Genomic DNA, 19,751 nt, shown 5'->3' with positions numbered 1-19,751 from the left:
GATACAGCTGAACTGCCCTGTGGGGTTTTCAGAGGACTGTGTGTGTCCTGTGCTGCTGCCCACAGTCACCGTGAGTCCGAGCTGACTCAGAGACACCTAACGACAGCGATGGTAATCTTAACAGAAGCACATCCCCAAGGAGCTCTGGCGGCGGAGTGGTTATGCGTTGGGCTGTCATCCTAGAGGTTGGCAGTTTGAAACCACTAGCTGTTGTGAGGGAGAAAACCAAAGCTTTCTACTCCTGCAAAGACTTGCAGTTTCAGAAACTCCCAGGGCAGCTGTGCCCTGGCCGGTAGGGTCCCTATGATGTGGCATGGACCCAGTGACGGTGAGGGAGAGGCTTTTGTTTCCACAGTGCAGCTGGGTGGCTTCAGCCTGTCAACCTTAGGTTAGCCGTTTAGTGCAGACCATTTGTGCTACCTGGGAACATTTGGTTGCTGGTCATGTTTGCGAGGCAGGGTTATGAGGAGCCCTGGTGGTGTACTGGTTAAGTGTTGTCCCAAGGTCAGTAGTTTGAAACTACTGCCAGCCACTCCGAGGGAGCGAGATGAGGTTTTCTACTTCCATAAAGAGTTACCGACCCAGAAACCCACCTGGGCAGTTCAGCTCTGTCCTATAGGGTCATCATGAGCTGGAATTCACTTGATAGCAGTGAGTTTTTGAGTTAGAGGCCTGGTTCTAAGCCAGCAGTTCTCAACCTGTGGGTTGCTACCCCTTTGGGGGGCTTGAACGACCTTTTCACAGGGGTCGCCTGGTTCAAAACAGTAGCAAAATTACAGTTATGAAATATCAATGAAAACAATTTTATGGTTGCGGGGGGGTCACCACAACACGAAGAACTGTATTAAAAGGGCAAGGCATTAGGAAGGTTGAGAACCACTGTTTAAGTCCTTCACAACCACCCCCACCACACCATTTTTAATCTTCATAACAACGCATAGGATAGGTTATTACATGGAAGATAATCTGACCAACACCCCATTGGTTAGTGGCAGTGTGGATTTACACCTAGGTAGGCTTTGAACCTCAGTCCTCCAACCCCAATTCTATTCTCAAAAGGTCACCTACTTAATGGCACCTAACACCAACAGAACCTATGTTCTAATCTTATTAGTCTTCTAACCGCTACCAATCCAAGGTAGAACCATAGTGCCCCGCATATAGAACAGCTTAATTGTTGGGTATATGTAAGACATTCTTTTTGAAATTAAAATTTGTTGTTGTCATTTCTGGATTGGTAACCCTCGTACCTGGAACAGCATCCCGAGGGGATTGAATGTAGAAGTTCTGCTGCACCCTGCCCCCACCCTCGAAGGCTTTCCTTCCTTCCTTCTCCTAGGCACCTACTGTTCATCTCCTCGTGGTGCAAAGAGCCACTTTGCATATTGCGCTCCTAACCCGTGAGGGGCTGTGCACAGACGATTTAAGGAGAAACTCATTTTGTCATTGTCTTTAGATTGCTTTGTTCCGGGTCAACAAGGCCTCCCTTTCTCTGACAGTCTCCATGGGCTTTGTGGAGCAGTACTTCCTGACTGAGGGGAACAAGGCTGCCTGTTGGCTGTCTGAGGCAGCTCCTGGACGCTCCATGTACCTGCCCTGCACAGGGCTCTGATCAGACAGGGAACTTGAGCTTTTCTCCAGTTATTGGTTAACCTTTATTTCTGACAAGAAAGAACTGTGTCCTGTTGCTCCTTTGCATTACTGATTGGACCATATAAACCCCCAAAACCAAACCAGGTACCATCAATTGGATCGAACACGCGGCGACCCTTTGTGTGTCAGAGTAGAATTGTGCTTCAGATAGGGTGTTTTCTTTTTAGATGTTTGGTCACGGTTTGGGTGGAAGCACGTTAGTTTCCTGTTCGCCAGCCACACTGATGCGTTTTGTTTCACGACATTAGTCCAATGCCCTCAATGTCATAGCTCTTCTTCCCTGGGCTCCCTGTTTCCATTCATCCTTCTGTACTTCCCTTCGTGACTTCGGACTTTCCGTGTTTGCAAACGTTCCCTTAGAAGACTACTGCTCTGAGGAGGGCCTTCCTCCCAGATCCGGGGTGTTGATTGTACCCCTCTCTATTACCTCCCAGATCCGGGGTGCTGTTTGTACCCATCTCTATTACCTCCCAGAGACCGGGGTGCTATTTGTACCCATCTCTATTATTTGCCTGCATGATATCCCCAGGAGTGAGTTCCGTTGCAGGTTTGAAGGGTGTTTAAGGACTCTCACCTTGGGGTTTTACCAGTCTCTAGCCATAAGTTCGGTGTTTATCATGATTTTGAATTTTATCCTATATTTCCCTCCCGCTCTGTCCAGCCTTCCATTGTGATCCTGACCAGAGCAGCCTCCTGATACAGGCCTGCTTTCCAGTGAATGATTTCCCCTTCCTCCCCCTCTGCCAGCCCTGATAACCCTTAAAATAATGTTTCTTTTCTTGCCTTTTTACAGTAGTGGTATCATACGACATTTGCCCTTTTGTGATCAATGTATTTCCCTTAGCAGGTTCATCCTGTAGATTGAGCGTGTAGATTCCGCACGATCCCTTCCTGTTGCATTGTAGTCCATGGTGTGCGTGCGTGCCCTGGTTCATCCGTTCTTTCATTGATAAGCATTAGGCTGCTGCTTTTGGATGTTGTGAATAGTATTGGGGCATGCATATGTCTGTTCTTGTCACAGCTCATATTTCTTTAGGATATATACCTGATAGTGGGATTGTTGGATCATAGCGTATCTACATTTTTGCTTTATTTTAAAAGAGGCGCCGTACCACGTCCTACATGAGCTGTAGCATTTTGCAATCCCACCAAAGGTGCATGAGAGGTGCGGCTTCTCCACGCCTTCGACGGCATTTGTTGTTTTCTTTATCTGATTGCCAGATGAGATGTCATTTCACTGTTTTCATTAGACTGTCTCTAGTGGCTAATTATTGTGAGCATTTCTTCATGTGGTTGTTGACTGCCTGATGTCATGTTTCTGTGCCTCATCATGTCCCTTAGATGGGATCGTTTGCCATTATTCCATACATCAGTGCATTGTCATCAGTAGGTAAGTCACTGCTAAAATTTGTTTCCCAGTCTAAGTTCTCTCTTTTCTATTTTGGAAAAATCTTTTGATGAGTCTAAGTGTTTAATTTTTAGGAGGCTCAGTCCATCTAGCTTATCTTCTGCTGTTTGTGCAGTTGGAATTATAGTTGGTATTTTATTTGTGCTATATATTAGGGCACTGTTTTTTCTTCCAAGCTATTTATAGTTTTAGGTTTTATATTTAAATCTTTGATCTACTCGAATTTGCTTTGTGTGTGTGTGTGTGTGTGTGTGTGTGAGTGTGTACGATGTGAGCTGTGGGTTATGCCAGTTTGGACAATTCGATTTGTTAAAGAGACGGTCTCCACCCTGTTGGATGCACTTTGCTCCTTTGTTGAAGATGAGCTGTCCACAGGCGGAGGGATTTTCAGGCGAGTTCTTGGTTCTGTCCCATTGCCCTATGCACTGGTTATTTACTAGAACGAAGCTGTTGAAGACTGTGACTCTGTCGGTTCTGAGATCCAATAGTGTGAGGCCTTGTTTTTTTCTGCTTCAGTAATGGTTTATTTTTCAGATGTTGATAGCTAGGGCTTTCTTCCTAGGTGCCTCTAGGTGGATTCCTTTCAACTTCCCCCTTTCCGTTAGCAGTTTATGCCACCCAGTCTCTGCTAGGAACACCTTAGGCAGCTCGATAGATGTTTGCTGTCCTCAACACCTTCTGTGGTTTATACCAGACCCAGGGTTCTAAAGCTGAAAAGCATACTGTGAAGTCTCTAACTCAGTACCCTTCATAGTCATGGAGGGAACATTGACGCTAATCCCCACAGATTTCTTTATTCCAAGGACTTTATAGGAAATGCTGGAGCCCTGGTCTAGTAACGAGACGGTCTCAGCTAGGGTGAGAGGCAGGGGAGTCTTTGCGCTTGTTAAGATGGCAGACAGTTCACACAAGAATCTTGCATTTTCAATGTTCAGTGTGATTGCAGACATACTAGTATTTTAACTGATCTTTGCGATGACCTTATGATTGTAACCTGGAGATTGTAACAACTCTAATCAGAGTTGATTATGTTTGCTTGCTGACATTAAGGAAATGCTTGTATCGAGTGTTACCGATTACTTTAACGCCCCCAAACGACTTTATTATTTTACACAACAATGGCATTATGTTAAAGGTATATGTTTCTTTACTTTGATATTTCTAAAATTTTAATTTAAAGTTCAAAACATAAAATGTTAAAAAGACGCTTGTCTCCTTTGCCAGGGAAATCTTTTATTAGGACATCATCACCCACTCCCTCACTCCTGTTTGCTTTAGGATTGCCTTAAAGAGCCCTGGTGGTGGGGTGGGCTAGGCACTGGGCTGCTGACCCAAATGTCAGCAGTTCAAATCTACTAGCTGCTCCCTGGGAGAAAGATGAGGCTGTTGCCCTAGAAACCCTATGGCGTGAGCAGTGCTGTCCTGTCCTGTAGGCTTGCTATGCGTCTGCACAGACTCAACAGCAGTGAGCTTTTGCGGGGTTTGGCATCTCTCTCTCTTTTAAAAAACACACACATACACAACTTTTCCTTGTAACTTAGGTGAAGGTTTACAGATCCTAATTTTATGTTCAGCACTTCATACACATTCTGGCCCAACTTATCCATTGCACTCCCCTCATCCCTCCGCCTCCCTGTGCTGTTTCCTGGTTCTGGTTCTTCTCCTTCCCTAACCCTCAGAACTTAGTCCTGGAGTAAACCCTTCCATTTTGATCTCAAATGGTTATTTCCTACACAGGGGTGAATTCAGTCCCAGATCTGAAGGGTAAGGGCCAGGGTCCTGGGGGATGAGAGTGGGGTGGGGGTCCTATAAGACTCTATCTCAGCAGTAAGCCTGTTCTCATTCTTGGGTTTTAGTTCTGTTCCACTCAGGACCGTCTAAAGTGATCCTTTGTGGAGCAGTTGGTGGTGGTAGCTGGGCACCATGTAGTTCTTTTGGTCTCGGGCTTGTGGACACTGATGATTGGATGGCCCATTCCGTTTCATTTTTTGTCACTCTCCTTTCCTCTGAACAGAGGCGAGACCAATAATTGCACCTTAGATGAATGCTCATGAGCTTTTAAGATCTCAGTTGCTCCTCACCAAATTAATGTGTGAACAATGTCAATTGACCTTGACCTTGGTGCCCCATCCCCCATTATGGTTCTGTTCCCCAGGCCCAGTGACTCAGCCCCTCAGGGTGTTTAAGAAAGTTTCATAACTGTCTCCTGCTTGCTCCACCACATCCATGCATGCATTTATAGCCAAAGTCAATGCGACACCTACAAATGTCCTCCACCAGTGGGTGTGGAATCTTTTAAGATACATTCATTTTCCTACGCTTTTCTGAAATCATCTATTTACCTTTAATAGGTGTTTGTTTACGAAATGAAGTTCTTGCATTACGTTTCCTATGTGAAATTTGTTTGTTTTCACAGGCAGTTTAGAAATTGGACAGAGGACATTTTAACGCAACTCCTGGCCTACAGAGGTGATCTTGGATCTGGAGACCTCGGCTGCTGGCTGAGACCCATTGTCGGGGAAGTGAAAATGACTTCCTGCCACCTGATTGTCCTGATTGTCCTGATGAGTTCCTGCTTGGCCACTGCAGGTAAGTGGCATAATAGAAACAGCATGTTCTTGCTGGTCCTGTGGGTCAGTTTGTCTTCCTTCACTTCAGAAGAATTTACACAGAAGAATGGAATGTTCATGCGAAACTTGGGTATTCAGCGTACTTCAGGGACGTAAAATACTTGGCGACTGCCTAGATACGTAGTCGTTTCTTTGTGCCGTAGTGTACAAGCTCTGGTGCTCTGCTAATGTGGGCGCTGCGGATCTCTGACCTGCGGTGCTCAGGTGGGTAGAGGCCAAATGTGCTAATATATTATCTTGGTTCATTTTAATTTTGTTACATGCATAGTTCACATTTGTGCTCTTGTCCCCGAATAAGAATTTTAAGAAAGGTTTTTCTTTTTAAGGAGTTAAAAAAATTTTTTAAAGTCATTTTATTGGGGCTCATACAACTCTTATCACAATCCATACATACATCGATTTTGTAAAGCACACTTATATGTTCGTTGCCCTCATCATTCTCAAAGTTCACTTTCTGCTTGGGTTCCTGGAATCAGCTCCTCATTTTCCTTTTTCCCTCTCCCTCCCTTCCCGCTTCCCCCTCCCTCATGAACCCTTGATAATTTATAAATTATTATTTTATCTTATCTTACACTGCCAGGCATCTCCCTTCACCCACCTTTCTGTTGCCCATCCCCCAGAGAGGAGGTTATATATAGATCCTTGTGATTGGTTCCCCATTTCTCCCCAACCCCTCCTTCCCTCCCAGTATTGCCACTCTCACTGCTGGTCCTGAGGGGTTCATCTGTCCTAGATTCCCTGTGTTTCCAGTTCCCATATGTACCTCTGTGCATCCTCTGGTCTAACCAGGTTTACAAGGTAGAATTGGGATCATGATAGTTGGGGGGAGGAAGCAAGAACTAGAGGGAGGTTGTGAGTTTCGCTACACTGAACCCTGAGTGACTCATCTCCTCCCCACTACACCTCTGCAAGGGATGTCCAGTTGTCTACAAATGGCATTGGGTCCCCATTATGCGCTCCCCTCATTCACGATGATATGACCCCCCCCCTTTGGTGCTTGAAACCTGGTCCCCTTGACCCTTCATGATCACACATGTTGGTGTGCTGCTTCCATGTGGGCTTTGTTGCTTCTGGGCTAGATGGCCGCTTGTTTACTTTCAAGCCTTTAAGACCCCAGATGCTATATATCTCGATAGCTGGGTACCATCAGCCTCTTCACCACACTTACTTATGCACACATTCGTCTTCAGCATTTATGTGGGGAAGGTGATCACACAATGGTGGTTTTTGTCCTTTGGTGTTTGCTACCTAATACCTTCAACACCTCGTGTTCACACAGACTTGTGTGCTTCTTCTCTGTTGGCTTTGTTGCTTCTGAGCTGGATGGCCGCTTGTTCGCCTTCAAGCCTTTAAGACCCCAGACGCTATATCTTTTGATATCCGGGCACCATCAGCTTTCTTCACCACATTTGCTTATGCACATCATTTGCTTCAGTGATGTCGGGAAGTGGGGATCATGAAATGACCGTTTAGCTGAGCAAGGTGCTCTTGTATTGAGGGAATGCACGCGAGGAGGCCCAATGTCCACCTGCTACCCTACTACTCAACCTATAAATATATGCACATAGGTCTGTTTCCCCCATAATCATAAATATATTTACATATGTATATGTCTGTATTTAGCCTTCTATGTCTGCCCTTTACCTCCTACTCCTTTCCTCTATTTGCTTACGCTTTCCTCCTGTCCCACAACTATATTCAGCCTTCATTCTGGTTTCAGTAATTCCTCTCAGTTGCCTTGCCCTTGGTCACTCCCTACCAGTCCTCCCATCCCCTCCCAGGTTTTGAACCACATGCTCTTCCCTTGTCCCTGGGTTGACCAACACCTCCTCCCTTCCCCTACTTCCCACACTCTCATGTCCCCCCGGACCGTTAGTCCTGTTAGTTTCTTCTCACATTGTTTGGCCAACTTATCTAGGTGGACCTGCAGATATATAACAGTTTTTTTTTAATTACATGACTAGTAGACCTTCTAGATACAAGCAACACTCCGCATGAGCTGCTGGGGAAGTATTTACATTTTGCCTTCTGTAGACATTTAATATGTAACTTTTGGTTGACCTGATTCTCCTGCTAACTTGGAAGAACATTGTGCTTCCTGAAGGTGAGACGAGACATTTGACTTGGTTGAAATATGCTGCTTAAGTAAGAGTGTCAGCTCCCCAACCGCAGCATGTTAGTGTCCACAGGAACAAATTTGAAGCGTCAATTGCTGGTGTTTGTTTTAATTTGCTGTTCATTAGCTCTGTCATGACCAATGTAAAACTAATTTTCATGGCCAGTTCTGGAAACTGACTGACTGGCCTTCACAATAAAAGCATTGACTTTCAAAATGATTAACCTATTAGTTTTGATTAGTGTGTAGTATACACAGATGGGAGTAATAATAATTAGTGTTTATTTTATTGAGTGTGTATTATGGCTGAGCATTGGACTAAACAATTAAGAATAGCAGAAGCAGAAGGGAGGTAGGATTTATTTATAGGCTAATGGAATGAGTATACTAGCGCTCGGTAGGCCCAGTTACTCTGCCCCTTTGACACATGATGGAATGAGATGTAGCGAGGCCAGGTGACTTGCCCAGCATCCCGTAGCTAGAAAGTGGAGAAACCTGTTATTACAGCCATGCTTGACATCTGTGCTCTTGATCTCAGAGATATTCTGGGGAATTCACATCATCCTAAAAGCTCCAGTAGACTCTGACCTGGGTCACATGTAAACACTGACTGAGTGAAAGCTAGCTGGCAGAAACGGGTGGATGAGATATGGAAGTAGAATATTCCTTTCATGGTAAATGTCTTGAATGTTGCCAGGTTTTTTTGTTTTGAATGTCATTGTGTGAATTTGGGCTGTCCTTCCTTGTCAGCAGCTTCATTTTATCTCATGATCGAGGAGTTATTTGCCTTTTACCCCATGCATTAAAACTGATCTTAATTAAAACTCACTGAAACGTAGCAGCAAAAGAAAAGACAAAAGTTGAATTGATGAAAAGTGGAATTAAAAAAAAAGATGTGATGGAAAATTCACTGTTTTGATAACCACATGTATGGTCATAACTGGAGGGCTTGGGACAGGGTTTGAAGCTTTGGTTCCTGCCTGGGTCACGTCCTCCGTGGGACGATGGAGGGGCTGATGCCTCTGTACAACCTCGATGCCTAGTAGTGAATCTGCTTTGCTTAAGGCTTTCCTTCTTTCTTTCAGACCACTGGGGAAGTCATTTCTTCATGTGTGGGCACACTTGAAGAAGCTCTGTTAGCTTTGGAGGGTATAGGAGAGTTAAAGATTCTATATCATCCTGAGGAAATTGCTCAGTAGCAGAGAGGGAGGGTTGCCTTGAGAAACTTGATTGTCTCCCACGTGAGCAGCCTCTTGGGCAGGTGCATGAAAGGAATGTGCTGTGCGCTCTGATAACTGGCCACTTCCCAGTATTAAATTTAAATGAATCAGTTAATTTGCCAGGTACTTTCTGTATCGATTCAGCATACTTTGCAAAAATGCCTTTTGGGGAGGTTGTAGATGAATTTCAGGAAGATGTTAATAATGATGAATATGTATATACAGTAATGACTGCCAGGCCCCAAAGTGCTTTACATGTATGACCTCATTTCCTTCCCATGCCCTAGAGAGCGCTGGAAACTGAAGCACAGAGACGTTCAAGATCACACAGCTAGCAGATGACAGATTCCATCACAAACCTGGCTAGGCTAGGTCTGGGAGTGAGCCCTGAAATATTTACGCAATGATGCGGGAGTGTTGGTCAGAAGGGCAGTTGTTTTGAAACAATGAGTTTTGTTTTAAAAGACTGATAATGGATTGACTTTGAGTCTTCTGGGCCTTCCTGAAACATCTAGTAACCCTTGGAACATCAAGCCCCTACTAAATGCTTGCCACCCTACTCATTTGGGGACATGCTAAGAAATGTGAGAGTCATCCTTCTTTTGAGTTACTTGTATTTGAGTCTGATCTATAAAATCAAGTCACCTGCACCATGGATGAGGGAGCTTCAAAAATTGCATGGAAAATGGAATGAAAAGATAATGGTGTTTTTCCATGACCTTTTAAAAGTCTCCTCATATCATCCATATATGGAGGAATTCGAAGTAAAAGCCAAAAAGCTCGGAGGAGCCAGAAGAAAAGCTTCCTTGGGTTAGAGCAGACGGGCTTGTGGACGTGCTAGGTCTTGAGCGCTGCTGTCTGGAAGGCTGAGCAGCAGGGGGAGAGGGACAGCCCTGGCCCTCTGCGGGGAACAGAACACCGGCCTGCTTGGCCTGCTTCCACTGGATGAATGAGCGCGCCGGAGAGCTGGTCCGGGCATGTAGTTTGAGGTCTCTCTGGAAAGGAGGATGGATGTAGATTGTGGAGAACCTTGAATCCAGAGTGAGTCCTGCGGATTTCCTTCTGAGGTTTGGATTCTCTTTCTTCTTCCACCCCCTTTGAAACCAAAGGCATGCACTGTGTAATCTTAGAATTCAAACTGCGCCCTCCAAACAAGCAGCTGGGGGATGGTCTCATGCGTTTCCAACAGCGGAGCGCGGCACTGCGCTTATTCAGAGCGCGGCGCAGGCGTCTCACGCGCCTATTCTCGTCTACCTTCGGGCGTGGCTGCGCTTTAGTGTCTTTTTCCTTCAGAAGACAGCCCCCCTGTGAAGTGGGCAGGCGATCACTGCGATTAGCATGACTCCATTTTGCCTGTGAGGAAATTGGCATCCGATTTGAGCACTAGCTTGCCCAGAGTCCATACGTATAAGCAGCAGAGCTAGGAGTTGAGGCTCGAGGTGGCGGGCGTCAGAGTCCAGCACCTTCACCCCCGCACTTGAGCCTCTTCTCGGTATGAAGAGCAGACCATCCAATTCGATGCCAACTCATAGCGGCCCTATAGACAGGTAGAACTGTCCCCGTGAGGTTCAGAGACTACGGCTCTTTTTGGGAGTAGAAAGCCCCATCTTTCTCCCAAGGAGCAGCTGGTGGTTTCAAACTGTTGACCTTTCAGGTAGCCCAGCGGCTTAACCCCTGCGCCACCAGGCTTCAATTGGACAGATGAACTTTGTGTCTTGATTGGTTATTAACCACCAATCAGATATCTTGGATCCCGATTAAACCCTTTGGGCCTCAGAAGAGAATCACCAGGGTAAAAGGCGCCTCACGCAATGGGCCTTCTCTGGAGTCTTGCTTCACGGAGCTGGCCCTGCATTGGAGCGTGCTTGGCAGCACCAAGGGGGAAGGTTGTACAGGCCTCCTTTAGATAAGTGTTCCGGGAAGAGGCAGCGCATGAAACTGGCCCCACTTAGCATGCGAGGAGGCCACATGGTCCAATCCCATCGGCTTGGCTGGGCCTTGAGTGAATGGTTTTCTTCTCTGTCTGTGCTGGAGGACCAAGGAGGCAGGGACAGGAAGCCATGTCCCAGGTCAGTTTTTGTTTTGACAAAAGTACCCTCCCACCCATCCTTTTTTTACCATACAGTAATATGGAGAGGGTTAAAAGAGTCCTGATTAGAAATCACCGTAGGCTATTGGTACTTCTATCTTAGAGCCTGCAATCTGTGGAATGAAAGAAAAGTGAGAAGTTGAAAAAAAATAAATGCTTGCTACCTCAAGATTAAGGCTTACTACGTTTTTTTTTGGTTTTTTTTTTTTGCTCTAAAATCTGTTTTTCCACACATCTTAAAACCGTATTAGCTGCTGCTCCGGAGGCTTGCCAGAGCGAGGCGGGGCTCTGTTTCCAGGAGGCTTGGTAATGAGAAAAAGAGGCAGGCTGTGCATTCAGGGAAATTGGTTTGGATGGAAGGATGGACTGTGTGCACTCCGCCGGCCCCTGTGCCAGCTCACAGGGAGTGCCGCTGAGGTGAACCTGCAGAAACCCTGGCACCAGCCCGGGCCTGCTGCAGGTGGGACAGCTGTGTCCCTCGCATTCCACTGTCTCCCTTCTGCGCCCAGAGACCCCGCCCATTTGGAGGCTCTCCCACACCCTGTACGCATCCAGGGAACTATATGCTGACCTCTGATGGAATCCCAGCTCTAGGCTAGGGCACCTGGAGCTGTTTGGGGCGTGACCTGCTTTCCGGCTGTGAAAGTTCTGGACTCTGTGGGGCAGCAGCCATCGGACCTGCGGCTCGGCCTTTGGCTTTGAAGGGGGCAAGTCCCAGTCTCTGGACTTGGGTCCTCTTGGGGCAGCCCGAGGGGAGTCAAACGAGCGATAGTATCCCCTTATAGTGACCATTTTCAAAATGCTTTTCTACACAGCGTCACCGTAGCCCCTAGGTGGGGCACATAGTGTTTTTCTATAGAACGGGGATGAAGGGACTAAGGAAAGAAGTGATTTTTGCAGAGAGGGCCCCCCTCTTGGTAGAAGCGGGGCCCCAGGCACACAGCTGCAGAGGCTGCACAGTAGGTGAGGGTATCTTTTTGTCCCAGTTCCAGCCCCAGCAGCCCATGAAACCAGTGCAGCGGGGCACTTGCTGGGGTCGGTTCCACCCCCCTGGCAGCAGCCCTCCCAGGCAGGCCCCCTCCTTGGGGCTGTTTTTGGTGGCTGGTCACCACTGCCACTGCCACCGCCACTGCTGGCTCCATTACGGAGGTGCGAGTGAGGAGGCTGCCGCACCCCGAGAAGAAAAACAACGTGGTGTAGAAGGAGAAACAAAGCAGCTTAAACAGTGAAGATGGCATTGACGCGACCAGCAGGTGGCCAAGTGGCAGGGGCCGAGAGCGCATGCTCCTTCCTCTGCTTCCCAACTCGGTTGGTGCCCCTTCTCTGAGGGGCAGGAAAGGATGGCGGCAGGATGGACACGGAGGTGCAAAGAAGGCTTCAGAAAGGCTTCTCCGGCCCGCTCATTTGGCCTGTGATGAAGACTGTGGTCAGGGGCTGGTTGAGCCCTTTTGTGTTTGGGAAACATCGAGAAAAGGCTCATCAACTGTGGTGCCAGCCATCACAGGGGTTGATACACCCCAAAGTTCCTAGTTATTTGAAAGAGCAACAAGCAGCTGTTGGCAGACCCAGAGTGGGCCTGTGCTTTACCAGTGTGTTCCATGTGGGGCGAGTACCGGGCACAGCCAAGCGGGACGAGCCTTTTCATGGTTTTCTTTCCCCCTTCCCTTTCTCTCTCTGCGCACACACACGCGCACGCGCACACAGCCACTCACACACAGGGACGTTAGCAGCTGTCAAGAAAAAGACGAATTTGTTTCGCTCAAGACCTCCTGCCGTGTAGCGGTTATGCATTGGGCTGCTCCCTCCACGTTTAGTAGTTCGAAACCAGTAGCCACCCTGCTGGAGAAGGATGAAGCTTTCTACTCCCATAAAGGGCCACAGTCTTGGAGCCCACAGGGCGGTTCTACTCTGCCCTACAGGGTCGCTGTGAATGGAAATCGACTGGATGGCAGTGGGTTTCATTTGTGAGAACGTCCTTGGCCTGCGTGGATGTGGCTAGGAGTGGGGGGGCTGGGGCGGGAGGGCATGGTGTCAATGAAACCCGAGCACGCTGGAGCCTGTGGAAGGTGGAAGGTGGAAGGCTTCCAGAGAAGGCAGCTCAAGTATTTTCCCCTAAGCCCAGCAAGAGCAACGTGGTAAGACTGCAGCCTGTCCAAGGTGGAAAACTTGGGAGACCAGCCAACAAGGCCTCCCCCCCGTGCCCCGCTGTAGTGCTGGTTCTCACAGGTGTCACTGTGAGAGCTCATACAAGCTTACTGATAGCTGAGTAGCTAGTAAGCGAACAGAACCCCTGTGGGTCTCTGTTTGCACCCTCATTCTAGACCAGTGCTTCTCAACCTTTCTCAGGCCGCGACCCTGTCATACAGTTCCTCATGTGGTGGTGACCCCTATCATAAATTTACTTTTGTTGCTACTTCATAACTGTCATTTTGCTATGGGTATGAATCAGGCGACCCCTGTGAAAGGGTCAGGCGACCCCTGTGAAAGGGTCGTTCGACCCCCCAAAAGGGTCGCGACCCACAGGTTGAGAACCACTGTAATCTAGACGGTATAATTGCCACCAACTTTGCCTTCTGGGGTTGTGATTCATCTTGATTGTTTTAGGACACTGGTGGCAACCTGGTTTCTAAACTCTGACAAACATTTCCATAAAGACCTGGAAGCTTCCAGGGGGTTCCTTTTGTGCCCCCTGAGATGTTGAACTGCCAACGCCTATACTGACATCCCCACAATGGTGCTTCTAGGATGTTAGGTGTCTTGGCTTGCCTGCTTCCATAGTTAATCCCTGGAAAGGTGGGGGCACCTCGGTTTGTGATTAGCACGCTGGGCTGTGGCGCGCTGGCTGGTGTGGAAGGTTCTGCAGGAGCAGCGGGTGTGCTGGGAAACGTCCAGACGTGGGGCCTCCCCTCAGCCTGGCCCTGTGTGCAGGGGTCCCGCCTTGGAGGTGCTTGCCCTTTTTGGGCGGCGTTTGCAGGCTGCACCAGGCCTGTGTCATCTGCTTTCATTTCCTCCAATGGTACCTGCCAGAGTGGCCGAAAGATCTACCCTCAAGTCCAATACCACCACCTTTCTGTTCTCTGAGGGGCCCTACACATCTGGGCTTACCAATGTGTTTGCTCCCAGGGCCTTACTTCCACTCAGCAGGTGGAGGTGCTCCAGGGACTGACGCCCAGCTGTTCTCCTGTCCTCCCCTGCCAATTCTCAGAAACTTGAAAAAAAAATCTAGAGTGGAATGTGGAAAATCTTACCACTGTCAAAGAAAATGTTCTGTTTTTTAGTTACTCTCTCTTCTAGTGCAAAAGGAAAAAAGTTCCGATGAAACGGTTCTACGTCCTTTGGGATGCTTTCCTTTGTCCTCAAATGCCGGAGTGCCTTAGCCCTGGTCTAGAAGGTAGACCAGGGCCACCAGGCTGCCCGCAGGCGCTCAGACTTGGGTACAGTGGTGAGGAGGGCGCGGGCCCAGGCAGCGTTTCCTTCTGTTGTACGCAGGGTCGCTGTGAGTTGGACCTGACGCCGTGGCACCTGACTGCACCTGTCAGGAACCACACTCTCTCCCTCCCACCAGCCCCACCAGAGAGCTGAGCGTCAGCGCCCTCCGGCAGCCTGCTCTGCCATCACCAGCAGTGCTGAATGGGAGTGCTGAATGTTTTGGTGAAAATATGGCGTGGTGAAGCAAAGTGCCACACAGGCCCCGTTCTCTCCCTTTTGAGTTAGAGCATCGATTTCCAAACTTATTTGGCCTTACTGACCCCTTTTCAGGGAAGAAAAAAAAGACTCAGCAGCGCCCCCCACCCCGAGCAATCTGTTGGGCTACATAGTCCTTAATCCAAGATAAAATGTGAGCGAGTATCTGCTTTGACAACCTCTCTGGATAGTTCCAGCACCTCTCAGGGAATCAGTGTTAGAGGGAAGGACCTTTCCTTTATCATCTCACTTAAAACACTTTTTAAAGTTTAAATAATGGTTATGCTTTAGATTATAGCCCGAAGTCTAAGCCTACAGTACACGTTCGCATGCCTCCTATGTGTCTTGCACTTTTACAAGTGCTGTGCCTCAGGCCCAGCATCAATGTAAAGAAGGAGCCCCCTCTCCGCTTCTTCTCGTGTGGGGTCCTGGGGTAAATGCTTACGTTCTTAGTCACCGCCCGGGATTGCACTCACCCAGAAGTACCTCTGGAGGGGCAGTGAACACAGAGGAAGCTGACTGACAGAGGGGCTGCGACAGTGCCCTCAAATGTAATGAGAATTGTGAGGGTGGCGCAGGACCGGGCAGTGTTTCATTACTGCACAGAGGGGCCACTGTGAGTCGGAACCGACTTGATGGCATCTAACACACAGGTGTCTCAGAAGAAAGGCCTGCTGGTCTGCTTCCCCAAAGTTACAACTCGTTGAGCCCTGTGGTGCAGTTCTACTTTGTACACATGGAGTCGCCCTGAGTGGGGACTGACTGGACACTTTGTTGTTGTTGTTTTCTTAAGGTGCTATTCGATTGATTAATTGATTCAATAAGCATTTGTAGACACCCACTTTGGCAAAGTGGGTTATGTATTAGGCTGCTAACCACGGGGTCAGCAGTTCAAACCCACCAGCTGCCCCGAGGGAGAAAGATGAGGCTTTCTGCTTCCACAGGGACTTCTACTCTGTCCTTGAGGGTTGCTGTGAGAAAGGACTCAATGGAAGTGGGTTGGCTTTGAGTTTACTGTATGCCGTCAAAGGGGAACTTTGCTGTTGCTGCTGCTGATGTTTTTTGGTGTGTTGGTGGTGGGGAGAAAATCACTTGTAAATAGGTTTGTAAATAAGGATATTCATATTTGCTTTGCCTGAGATGGGGCAGACCCATTTTGAAAAAGTTGCTTTGGAAGTAGGAAGCTAGAAAACTTACAACGGACCTATGCTTTCTAAACTTCAGAATGCACGAGAATTTCCAGGGATGTCCCGTGAAAAGGCAGGGTGTGTGTTAGTGGACTTTGATGGGGTGCAAAGAAGCCCTGATGGGTAAAGCGCTCAGCGGCTAGTCAAAAGGTTGTTGGTCCAAACCAGTCAGTTATTCCGAGGCAGACAGATAGGGTCGTCTGCTTCCGGAAAGACTGCAGCCTGGGAAACCCTGCTGTGCAGTTCTGTTCCGTCGTACAGGCTTGCTGGGACTTGGAATGGTCACAAGAGGGGATGTGTTTTAGCAGAGGCAGAGGCTGCAGCTGGTGCTCTAACCACCTCTTCAGCAGCATAGGTCACAAGTTAGCACCAGTCCCAAAACCGAATCCACTGCCGTCAGGTAGCGGCGTTATATAGTTTCTACGACTTTCAAATTGTTACTGCAACAGGTAACTTCATCTTTCTCCCTTGGAGCGGCTGGTGGGTCTGAACCACTGACCTTGTAGTTAGGTATACAGAGCTCACTCAACAACTCCCAGAGGGCCCCACAATTGTAGCGCTGAACCTGCAAATACTTTCTAGCAAATTTCTTAGTATCATAAAAAGGAGCTTAGGGTCTACATGCCTTTGAAACTCATTTGGCCCCAAGGGATCCAGGTGCTAAAGGGGAAATTGGTCTGAGAGAGAGAGAGAGCGCGCTCCACAGACATCTTTAGTGCTCTGGCTGGAAGTGTGAGGCACCTGCCTAAACCAGGTGCGTCTTTATTAGCTGGGCTCTGCATCTCGATGTAACTGCTGTCCTTTCTGAGGAGGCACGCTCTCCCCCATTTCTTCCTTTTGTGGGCTTCCGCTGAATTTCCCCCTTTATTTTCTGCCTTGTGCTGCAGTAGACCAAGATAGGAGATTTGTGCTCATTCAGTGAGGACAGGGACTTTGGTGCAGAAACTTGTTCTGGCTAAGAAGAACCAATTAAGGAGGAATACATCATACCAGCTGACTGGCTAAGGGCAGGTGTTGAGGTGGGTTAATAGGGTGGTTCTGGTGTGTGGGGGGTGGGTGGGCACCGCGCTAGGCTGTTTGCAAGGTCAGCAGTTTGAAGCCACCTCTGGAGAAAGATGAGGCTTTCCACTTCCATACAGTGACAGGCTGGGAAACGCACAAGGGCAGTTCTACCCTGTCCTACAGGGTTGCCGGGAGCCGGCTTGGCAGTGAGCTTGGTTTTATAGTTTTATACTTCATTGCAGCCAGAACCATTCCGTTTTCTCTCTGACTGCTACGTCATTGCTATAACCAGCGTGTAGGCCAGAACTTGAAAAAAGTTAACATTTTTTTTTTTAGAAAGGGGAAAAAAAATTCCAGTTATGTTTGAAATTGATTAAGCACTCTAACACCATCTTTTGGGAAAGGACACGGAGAAGATTCAGCCTCTGAGCCGCCTGAAAAGTTGTGTTTTAAAATAACATGTTTATTTTTGTCACTGAGTCTTAGGCTTTCTGATTTGCTTTCTGGGGCCTCATCACCGAGGGCGTGGGGGCACTGTGAGGGTCTGGAAGGACAGCCCCAGCGCTGGCCCCCAGGTGGTGATCATTTTGTTTCTGAGCTGGAACCAGAAAAGGCCGGAGGAATGCAGCAGCATGTTGACTTCTTGCCCCCTGCTCGATTTTTTCCTAGGCCTCCTGAGAATGTGTTTATCTTGCTGGCCATGCATGCGGAGCAGTCTGGGGTTCTGTGTGGTATTAGATAGTGAAAAAAAATAGAAATATTTCCCACATGGCCAGCCGAGGTTATGGGAGTGGGAAGTCTTGAATTATACAGAACTCTTTGATTGGGAGAAGAAGGGAATTTGAGCATGGGATTTATTTTAAGATTTATTGAGAAAGGAAAAAAAAAACCCTACCCCAAAGCTATACATCTCTTTTAAAAACTAATCTCGGGGGTTGGAGGGATAGGGGAATGAGACTTGAGCAATAGCAGAAGTTTAAATACCAAATCAAGAGCTTCGCTGATTAGAAGGGGGAAATAAACCAAGCCAAACTTTAGGGCGAAGGGGTAGTTTGAAGTTCAAGAGCCTGATAATGATTTCATTTTGGAGCAGGGGCTGGCATCTTACAGAGGACCCCAGAGCGTGACCCCAGCACCCCACGACCTTTGCTGCCCAGAGTTTTCTGTGACGATGGCTTCCCTGGCTGCCACCAGCCAGCTCTCAGCCTGACCCTTGGGGATGCCCGGGGGATCTGTGCCAACTGTTCTGCCAAGTTTAATTAGCTCTAGAAATAGGCTATCAAAGACAGCTTGGCAAGGTTTCATTAATGGTCCCGGTGAATTCAAAAGCACTAATGAATTGTTTTAGATTATTTGAAAAGCCCATGCTGAAAAACCCTAATGCCTGTCAGAGAAAACGTTGGCAGAGAAGCTGTTCAGAGATTAGCCTGGCCCTCGCCCGCCTCAATTGGCTTTTGGCCGTGGGCCAAGAGGGGAGTTGTTTTCCTTGTGGGGGAAGTGCTTGTGGCCCTATTGTTGCCCTGCTGCTCAGCAGAGTGCCCTGCGCACTGCCTCCTTCAGCTCCCAGAGCACCCTCAAGGAGGGTTGGGTTTTTTTTAATGAGAGAAACACAATTACTAAACATTTACTCACTAACTAAAGACTTCCCACGGGCCTCTTGTGAGGGAGTGGAAAGGGAGATCTAGCTTGCGGTGAAAGAATTCAGGTCTTAAGTGTTAATTGTTCAAAGGCACAGACATCAGGCGTTTATGTGTTTTTTTTTAATTCTTCCTAAAATAAAACAAATCAGACTCTTCATTTCCTCTGTTTAGCTGGCTCAGGTCAGCAGAAGGTGAGTTTTCCAGTTGCTGCTGGACTTGGAAAAAAAAATGGTGTTTTAACCCTCCCTCCACCCCACCCCCAAATCCCATTTGAAATCCCAGTGCAGGCCAATGGAAGTTCAGGGCATGCTGGATACCTGGAAAGATGAGCAGGTTTGCATGATCTTCCCGTGTGTGTTAGATCTTTAACAACACTTAGAATTAGCCCCGCCTTCTGTATCGTAGGGAAATCATGGAAGATAAAAGATTTGAGGCCAAGAGTTCCGTCCGTTGGATGTGAGCGCCATGTGGGCAGTTGGAGATGCAAGTGGAGGAGAGTGTTCCAGATTTATACAGCATGGAGCATTGTATAAAGAGCCACTTCTCTAAGCAGTGTATAGCTCTCTTTGAAAACATCCATCCAGAAGTCTACCCATTTCTGGGCCTGCTGTCTGCTGCCAGGCCTCAGAGTGTTTTGGGGCTCAAGCAGCCTGTGAACAAGTAGTTATGTATGAATCCCAGACCAAATCTTGCTTTATTAATATGATTCAGATCAAAAGAATTCTAATGGAAAATATTAGAAAACTTAGCTGAGCCCTTTCACGATATTGTCAGCTCTCCCAGAACTCAAGGAAGGCCCAACCACATTTTGTTTTCATCTGTTCCTTAATGAGGACTCTCTTGGAAGAAGCGTCCATGAAAAACAAGAACAACCCAGGAGAGTATGTGTTGACTGAAGGACTGATTCTGGACTGGACAGGGGCCACTCTGAGTAATCTGTAAGGCTGCTGTCCGGGTCGGTCCGGGTCGGCAGAGCATCTCCCCACTGCTTAGCAGGCCTGGAGCAGTAGCTCTGGGCTTTCAACTCTTTCTGCTAGACCAGTGGTTCTCAACCTTCTAATGCCGTGACCTTTTAATACAGTTTCTCTTGTTGTGGTGACCCCAACCATAAAATTATTTCCA

At 47.8% G+C, this 19,751-nt stretch overlaps 1 protein-coding gene across 1 annotated transcript in view; it reads left to right on the top strand.

Moving 5' to 3' along the window:
* The window catches only part of TGFBR3 (transforming growth factor beta receptor 3), a 218,802-nt gene that overhangs the window by 25,763 nt on the left and 173,288 nt on the right, over window positions 1-19,751 (top strand). Inside the window, exon 2 of the mRNA XM_075558367.1 lies at window positions 5,478-5,650. Within this exon, the coding sequence (XP_075414482.1) occupies window positions 5,590-5,650 (61 nt within the window). The 5' untranslated portion in view covers window positions 5,478-5,589. The remainder of the gene's footprint in view (window positions 1-5,477; window positions 5,651-19,751) is intronic.

The sequence above is a fragment of the Tenrec ecaudatus genome, chromosome 1 (assembly GCF_050624435.1).
Source record: "Tenrec ecaudatus isolate mTenEca1 chromosome 1, mTenEca1.hap1, whole genome shotgun sequence".
Lineage (NCBI taxonomy): Eukaryota > Metazoa > Chordata > Mammalia > Afrosoricida > Tenrecidae > Tenrec > Tenrec ecaudatus.
This window is presented reverse-complemented; position numbering and strand designations above follow the sequence as displayed.